Source organism: Tinamus guttatus, unplaced genomic scaffold, assembly GCF_059628265.1.
Source record: "Tinamus guttatus ecotype Peru unplaced genomic scaffold, ASM5962826v1 Tinamus_guttatus_pri_ptg001272l, whole genome shotgun sequence".
In the NCBI taxonomy this organism is placed as follows: Eukaryota; Metazoa; Chordata; class Aves; order Tinamiformes; family Tinamidae; genus Tinamus; species Tinamus guttatus.
The window spans coordinates 270,869-278,725 of NW_028289806.1; the positions used below are offsets into that span (position 1 = coordinate 270,869).

General features: G+C 46.4%; 1 protein-coding gene across 1 annotated transcript; it reads left to right on the forward strand.

Moving 5' to 3' along the window:
• The first annotated feature begins 2,962 nt into the window (after positions 1-2,962).
• GUCA1B (guanylate cyclase activator 1B) lies at positions 2,963-7,526 on the forward strand. The gene is made up of 4 exons (XM_010216829.2): positions 2,963-3,208; positions 5,267-5,416; positions 6,630-6,744; positions 7,338-7,526. The coding sequence occupies exons 1-4, from the start codon at positions 3,005-3,007 to the stop codon at positions 7,460-7,462; spliced, it is 594 nt and encodes a 197-aa protein (XP_010215131.1). The 5' UTR covers positions 2,963-3,004; the 3' UTR covers positions 7,463-7,526.
• The last annotated feature ends 331 nt before the right edge of the window (positions 7,527-7,857 follow it).

The following is a 7,857-nucleotide window of genomic DNA, read 5'->3' on the forward strand; positions in this document are numbered from 1 at the left end:
CCTCCCGTCCCTCGGCAGCTCATCTCCGTGCGTTTCTGCTCGCCGAGCGTGTGGCAGCACGCCTGGCGAGCCGACGGGAAAGGAGCTGCCGCGCTTTCCACGCTCCCAGCTGGGAAGCTGCCGCTCCGAGCTGGGGACAACCTGCGAGAGCTCATAAGGCTGGACGCGTAATCAGATGTACAACCCTACCAGCCTACGTTTTATTCCAGCATGGTGTTTCTCTACTGTCATTTATACAGCACTGATCTCAAACTTCCATGGGCCAACCAGCACAAGTCCTTTATTATAGTGTTTCCTAGAAAATATTCTTTTCTTTTTAATTTTAATCATCTCTTACTTCTACCTGCACCTTTTTCAAGTCCTACAGAGAAATCCTTTGCACAAACCGTGCTCCATAAGGCAGCAGTAGCACCTGCAGATGGGCTCTGCCCAGGGCAGCTGGGTGAGGGCAGCCCGGGCACAGGTAGAGTCTGCTCCAGAGGCATTTCCATAGCAGGAGCTGTGGGTTTCAATTGCTTCAGTGCCAAGTCAACAGCACCGCGTTTATTAAAGGCATTGTACGTCACGATACCGATGATGGCAGAGCTCAGACCCTGCAAGCCAGGAGATCTTTCAGGCCTTTGTTCCTAGCTGGAAAAGATCCGAGCGATCAAAACAAAGAGGAACCATTTTCTCTCCTGGGAACGGATCGCAAAGTTCCCATAAGGCAAAACAGCCTTATGCAACGAGCAGCACCGCGGCCCGGGCGTGTGGAGTCTTGTGCTCCGAGCACTCGCATTCCAGCAGGCAGCTCCGCACCGGAGCGAAACGGTGCCGAGCAAAATCCCCCAGCTGTGTTGCCGTAAAAAAAAACCTTATGAACCCCCTACACCTGTGTCACCACAAGAAAAGGTGCCTCTAGTTCCCCTAAAACTAGATGTGCAACCAAAATGCAGAACCCAGGTCCTCTGGGTATTAACCGAGAGGAATCAAGGAACACACGGGTGGGAGGGAGGAAGCAGTTGCTGTGTACAGCAGCCCAGGGGAGCGCAGGGACCCTGCGTAGAGGCAGCACACAGAGCAACAACACGGAAATCGAGAATGCAACACGGGAGCTTAGAGGGGCTGCCGGGTCCAGCCTCCTCGCGCTGGGAAGGATGTGCTGGGGGAGAGACCAGGGCTCTTCCTTGATCAGCCTCAGGCTGTGCTGCTAGAGATACAAATTAATTAAGATTCAGGGTTTGAAGTTTATGCCTGAAGCATTTGGAAGAGGGAGGCTTAACTTTATTAAGCTTATTACATTCCTCTAGGTACAAGAGGAAAAGACCAGCATTCCTCTGCAGCAGCAGGCCCAAAACTGCACCTTTTCAGAGTTTTTTTTTTTAAAAAAAAAGAAAAGAAAAAAAACCTTCTTTAGCCTCTCTAGTATCTCCATTAATCCTTCTCCTCTCATTTTACACTTCTGCTGAAGTGCTTTTCTTCCCTCCTTTTCAGAGGCTCTAGCATGAATCCCCACATTGCTTAGGCACCCTCACACAGGAGGAGTTAGAGAAGTGAAACACCAGGCTCTGCTTCTGCAAATCTGAGTACATGCAGTATCTGTGAAGGGCTACTCACGTGCACAAATAAATCCTGTTCTTACTGCAGAAGAACAGCTACTTTTACAGCAGCAAGTGTCAGACTGACTTTTGACCTGTGCTTTTTCCGTATGAGAAAGTCTTCTTTCCAAAACCAATCTGATTCCAAAATGAGTAATTTAAGCCTTCAACAGCCCTTAGTATTATTATAATAGGGGGTCCATTGTTTCCTATTAATACTGTTCTAATCTTCTTAAAGAAAGAATCCCCTCTGCAAGTCAGCCTGGCTCAAGCACATTTATAGCTACAGGTCATTTCTTTCCAGCTGACACTGAAAGATGGTTGGATTTAGAACACCTGGCACAATATGTATAAAGGTTGGTGGTTTTGGTAAGGGGACAAAAAGGAGGAGGTGGGGGAGGAGCTTTAAGAATAAGTTTTAGGGGGGTTTTGTTTGTTACTGGATTTTTTTTTTTGGGGGGGGGGGGGGGGGGGGGGAGGAGAGGAGGAGGGTCTTCCTTTCTTAAATAGAGTTGTTTTCAAACAGTATGAGTATAGTAAGCCTTGCAAAGAGGTAAATAGGGAGGGAAATGAAGAAAAACATGCTTAAAAAATAGAGAAAAATAAGATTTCTAAAAAGCTTCTGTTGAAATTCTAAAAATTTCCTATGAAGCTGGGAGCTATCTCTGTTTGACCATGTGCATTGGGAGGTTTTTTCCTGAATCAATGTGTATAGGTAGGATACTCAGCATGCTTTCAGTGAGTTTGATGTATTGACAATCTAGTTTTCCCAGGAGAGCAGAATGAGTCCTATATGGTTTTTTATCAAAACTCTCTCATTAGAAGTTGTCTGTTAATATATCTTTGTTCACTGAAAAAAAAAAAAGCAGTACCTCCCCAAACTGCTAGTATATACTGAGACTTGAAAACCAAAGTCCAAGAGTTCATTTAAGATCACTTTGTCTTCTAGAAAAGGCACAGGATCAAGTGAAGATTATAGGTCAAATATAAAGGGAATGGCAGCTCCCAAATCCTTTGGCTTGCAGGTGTAGCCCTGCAGCAGCCCTGAGTCTCCGTGGAGGCTGCTTTGAACCAGGGCACAGCTCAGAACATCTGAAGGTCTCTGCGACTAATAGGTCAGAATCTCCTAATGATCTTAGCTATTTTTAGGCAGGTCTGATACCACATGTTTGGTTGCACTGCCTTAGCGAAGGGAAGCGCTCCAGGATCACCAAGCGGAGAGCCTGCAGGAAAGGAGGAGAACAGAGTGAAAGACAAGGCAAAATAGCGGGACGCAGCATCAACACCAGAGAACCAAAGGCAAGAAGCTGCAGGAAGAAAAAGAGCAAAGAGAAAACAACTGCAGGAGATAAAAGGACAGTACCTGCAGAGGGCACAATTTTTTCTTTTTTGTTCCTTTTTCTTTCTTTTCTGATTTACTAAGCAAAATGGGGCAGCAGTTCACCAATGCCGAAGGGGAACAAGGAGAAATTGATGTTGCTGAATTGCAGGAGTGGTACAAGAAATTTGTGGTGGAATGTCCCAGCGGGACCCTCTTCATGCATGAATTCAAGCGGTTCTTCGGAGTCCAGGATAACCGCGAAGCTGCGGAGTACATTGAGAACATGTTCAGGGCTTTTGATAAGAACGGGGTAAGTGGCAAGGAGCTGTTGCTGCGATTTGGCTGATGAGTACTCGCTGCTTTTGGCAATTAGGGGATGGCTTGCGACAGCTTCCACTGTCGTTATTAGGTTTAATGAGATGAAGGGGGGTCTGCCAGGGCTGCAGTGCAGTTGCATTGCTCCCTGCAACTCAAGGGCTAGCTGAAACGTGCTCTTTTTTGGATTCAAAAAGGCCCGTGGGTATGGAGAGGGGTTTGCCTGCGCGGCTGCTGGGGTCCTACCCTGTGTTGTAGTCTCCTTCCTTGCATAAGAAACACACTGTACCCGTCCTCACGGTTTGGTGTGGATTTATCTCCTCACAAATCTGTATGCGAATTAAGGACAGAACGTCCTTCTTCCAGTGCCTAAGGATGGATTAAGAGGTTTAAACCCAGGCAGCCACACTTTGGGAGTGCTGCTGCAAGGTCCTCAAACTGCAAAGGCTGCTAATGGAGAAATACATAGCTCTTATGCAGGAGGAATTGCACTGGAGGACAGCCCTACTTGGAGGAAGTGTGTATGTGCTTTATGGACAGGTAGCAAGTAACAAAAATATTGGTTTTTGTTTAGCTACTTCTGTAGTAATTTTAGCTACTACTTAAAAGCTAAGGAGTGCTGAACAATTCTGAAATTTGGGTCTTGATTCTGAGCTGTATTTGTCATCAGACCCTGGGAGAAGTGAGCTGCTTGGTTTTGCACCAGTTTATATTCATATGATGGTGTAATACCAGCTCATAATATTTTAGCCACTCGGGTAAACATAAGGTGGTTGTCTTTCCTCTCTTGAAAGGGGTAAGTGAGGTTTGCCAAGCTGCTAGATTTTTCTGAAGCTCTCGATCATATTTGAAGTCTGTGGTTGTTTAGCCACACTGGAAAAGGGGATGCCAGTATTAGATACTGCTTGAGTTAGATAAAACAATTTCTATAAAGCTTCCTTTGAAAGCATTGGCAAGACTGCACTGTGGCAGTAGTAAAAGACACTTTGTGAGAAAGGATTATAAGAAAGCAGGGGAAAATGTAAGCAAAAAGGATAGGTCTAAACTGCATAGTGCAGTCCACGTAGAAAGGGATTCCTGCAGGAACGCCCTTGCTGCCGGAGCCCGGCAAACCGCGTTCACCGGAGCATTTCAGTAGTTCTGCTAACGCCAATAGGCAGTGGGCATTAAGGGAGGCAGTCCCATTCTGAGCTCCGAGGAATTGCCCTAAAGAATAACCTCCCCCTGCCTTTTTTTGGTTGGAATATAGTACTTACATCTATGCTAAAATTGTGTGTTAAATTAGGCCTAGCTTTGTGTGTTTGCTAGATGGATCTTTGCTATATAATCAATTAAATTGGGCTTAACAATCAGCTTTCAGGGCCTAATGATCTAAAGGATTATTAGTGCTAAGGTAAGTGCAAACACACCCTGAATTATTTGTTTTCCAAGCGCAGCAATAGCAGGTTTTGCTCCCTCGAGCAGCCTGCAGAGGCCACGCACGTGTCGGGGTTGCCAAAGGGCACCCTGCTCCCTGCGTGGGGACTCGTCCCTGCGTGGGGACTCGTCCCTGCATGGGGACATGTGCTGCGGAGCTCCAGGCCTTGGGGAACGGGAGGGCCATCTGCTGGAGGCTGCTGGGGGAGCCGGTCCCTTCCAGAGCCTTTGAAAGAGGCTTTTAGGAGGTCGAGCACTTGACTAATCTCTCAGTGCAGAGGTTCCTGCTGCTTCCTTCGGAATGGCCACGTTTTCACAGGTGTCACTGCCTTCCTCGGCTCCTTCCCCGTCATTCCTGTCACCTGTATCGTCCCAGTGCATTGAAGCTGCCTGTGTTTCTGCAGTCCTGACGGGTGTCCCCCCTTATTGCTGTATGGGGAGGATGCTCCTTATCTGTTCTGCTCAGGAGCTCGCCTGGGGGTACAGAGGTGCAGAGCTGGGCTTAGAGTACCTTAGAGTGGGAAGTAGGTAGCTGTCCCCCGCAGTGTCTTTTTAGCAGCTTTTTCATCCTTCTTTCATAAGCAGTCCTGTCAGCTCTGTGGTTAAATGCTCTTCAGCCTGTTGCCTTTTCCTGCAGGATAACACCATTGACTTTCTGGAATACGTGGCTGCTTTAAATCTTGTTTTACGAGGAAAACTGGAACATAAACTGAGGTGGACGTTCAAAGTATACGACAAGGATGGGAATGGGTGCATAGATAAACCTGAGCTGCTAGAAATTGTTGAGGTAAGTGGGTATTGCTTAATTATTATATGTAAGTAATTGCCATTCTTTGGCAACATAATGATGCATGTAGTGTTTGTGGAGATAACCCGCTGTTTGAAAGCTGCTGTGGCTGGCGATGAAGTGAAGCTGCCCGGCCTAGGCGAAAGGGTCGTTTGCAGGGGGGTTTGGTGGAAACCTGGTGTTTCTGGGTCTTTATGTTCTGCAGTTGTTTTTAGTTGGTGAAGGAAAGTACAAGAGGACATGTGGCCTAGTGGTCTAGCAGAGACAGATATGAGATGCCCAGGTGCTGTGTGACGTTAGGCAAATATCTTGGGGACTCTTACAGACTCTGCCCTGCAACACAGGTGCTGTTAGTCACCCTTTCCCAACTGTATTTGGGAGGCTTAATCGGTGGTATCGGCCATTTCAGGCTCTTAGGTAAACTGCAATATCCAGAAACTCCTCAGAGCAGATGAATCTTTCCATGCAAAACCAGTCCCTTTGGCTGAAACGTCAGGAACTGGGGAAATGGGATCGGTTTTGGCTGCCTAAATCAACAGGTAAAAAAGAGTTCGGGGAGCTAGACAAGGGCAGGTTCAATTATAGTTTTAAGGTCAGGGAGAAATGGGCCAGAGCTGTGTTCTGCTCTTGCTAATTCCCTGTCTGGGAAGTCTTCAGACCAAATCCTTCAGGCTGATGAGTAAAATTAAGTGAACAGGTGGTTGCTTTGCAAGGAGAGGAACAAATACAGGGTGAGGAACAGGCAAAATCTGCCATGTTCCACTGACAAAGTGGAGCAGCAACTCTGGGTCAAAATATATGCTAATATGAGTTTGATTTTTGCAGCTTAGGTGCAAGTTGAATACGAGAGAGAGGTTGTTAAATCCAGGTATGCCTGGTTTCAGATCTGCGTAGACCCTAGAAAAAATGACTTCTTGGTATGATTTTTTTTTTGCTGTTTGTGAAACTCTTGTCTTTCTCCTTGCAAAGGAACCTAAGCTTTGATAAGTACACAAGTAAAATGGATGGGGAACAATTTTAAAGTGCAAATAATGTAATCCACAGTATATGTAATATGGTGGCAGGTTTTGCTGATGATCTAGGGCTGCTCAGTGGCAGAGACTTTGGAAAAAAAAAAAAAAAAGATTAGAACTGCAGCCTGCAAACCTCTGCACTAAGAAGAGTACTGCCCTGCTTTTCATGTGCCAGTCCCTCTAACCTGTGATCTTTACAGTCCATCTACAAGCTGAAGAAAGTGTGTCGGTCTGAAGTGGAGGAGAGGACTCCATTGCTCACGCCAGAAGAGGTTGTGGACAGGATATTTCAGTTAGTGGATGAGAATGGAGATGGTAAGGAACTGATAGCTTACTTACCATCTCCATTCTCATCACTAACTGAAATATCCTGTCACAACTCTTCTGGCGTGAGCAATGGAGTCCTCTCTCCACTTCAGACCGACACACTTTCTTCAGCTTGTAGATGGACCTGTAAGATCACAGGTTAGAGGGACTCTAGAGCAATCTGTGCAAGCAGTAGATAATTTTTATTTCTTAATATAAAATACACAGGAGTCATTATTCCTTCTGGATTTGGATGCCATTCCTGTCATTCTCGAACCTCGAGTAGCTGGAACAGATCCCAGGCCAGGGACAAGGAGCCTGAACAGAGACAGTGGGTCTGTTCAAACCAGGCAGCCTGCAGGATCAGACTTGCAGTCCTCCCAGAGGAGCGGGCAATATTCCACGTTAGCCAGAGGACAGTGTAGGTGTGAATGGGCTTTCCAGGGTGGTGGTTTGTCTTATATCTAGCTGCCCTAACTGCGGGGAGAATGGGTAGTGTATCTTTTGTCTCATTAACACATTTTCATGTTGTTTTTGCTTCCTATGTCTTACTATGTCATGTTTTGTGTCCCTATCCTTTGTCCTCCCCATCCTGGACACAGGGCAGTTGTCTCTTGATGAATTCATTGACGGAGCCAGGAAAGACAAGTGGGTGATGAAGATGTTGCAAATGGATGTGAACCCTGCGGGATGGATCTCTGAGCAGAGGAGGAGCAGTGTTTTTTAAAGAGAATTCCATTTTACATGACTGAAAACGTGGTGCTGACTACAGCTGTGGCTTTTACCCTGGGGGTAGGGGGCGGGTAGCAGCTTTCAGATTTACTCCAATCTCAGCATCCACACAAAGACTTCCAGAGATTCAAGAGGGCATATCTGAATCTCATGCTGCGTACAGCAAGGACTGCTGGTACCCAGAGACATTGTTGGTCCATGAATAAGTCCTTTTATGTACACAACACCCTGTTTGCCAGCTCCGGCTTTTGGTTACACCCTAAGGAACAAACTTTTTGTGGTTTCCTGCAATGGTTTCCTGGGAGTGTTTTGTATTCCAGTGAGAGAAGGGATCAGGCAGGGAGAATTCCTCGTGGTGTGGTACCATTTTCAGTGCAGACTGGTTTCTCT